Genomic DNA, 246 nt, shown 5'->3' with positions numbered 1-246 from the left:
CCTCGTCAGTCTTGGTGGGACGCCACGGGGCGAGGCAGTGATGGAGCTGGTGTGCCGGGAGCTGGAGCACTTGCGGGATTACTGCCAGCCGCACGCACCGGGTGAGGCGTCACCAACCACACAGCCTGGCTCCGTACCTGCGATGTCCCCATGGTGGCCCTTTTTGGGGACAGTGGGATGAAGGGAGCAGGTAGCACAGCAGGCATCAGCTTTGCTTTCTCTTTTTGTTTACAGGAGCCTTGCTCA

At 61.0% G+C, this 246-nt stretch overlaps 1 protein-coding gene across 1 annotated transcript in view; it reads left to right on the top strand.

Annotated features, from left to right (window-relative positions):
* The first annotated feature begins 40 nt into the window (after positions 1-40).
* The window catches only part of FUK (fucokinase), a 1,929-nt gene continuing 1,723 nt past the window's right edge, over positions 41-246 (top strand). The window contains exon 1 of the mRNA XM_009703350.1: positions 41-101. Within this exon, the coding sequence (XP_009701652.1) occupies positions 41-101 (61 nt within the window). The remainder of the gene's footprint in view (positions 102-246) is intronic.

Source organism: Cariama cristata, unplaced genomic scaffold, assembly GCF_000690535.1.
Source record: "Cariama cristata isolate BGI_N322 unplaced genomic scaffold, ASM69053v1 scaffold8507, whole genome shotgun sequence".
Classification (NCBI taxonomy): domain Eukaryota; kingdom Metazoa; phylum Chordata; class Aves; order Cariamiformes; family Cariamidae; genus Cariama; species Cariama cristata.
The sequence above is the reverse complement of the archived record's forward strand: the minus strand, read 5'-3'. Positions and strand labels throughout refer to the sequence as shown.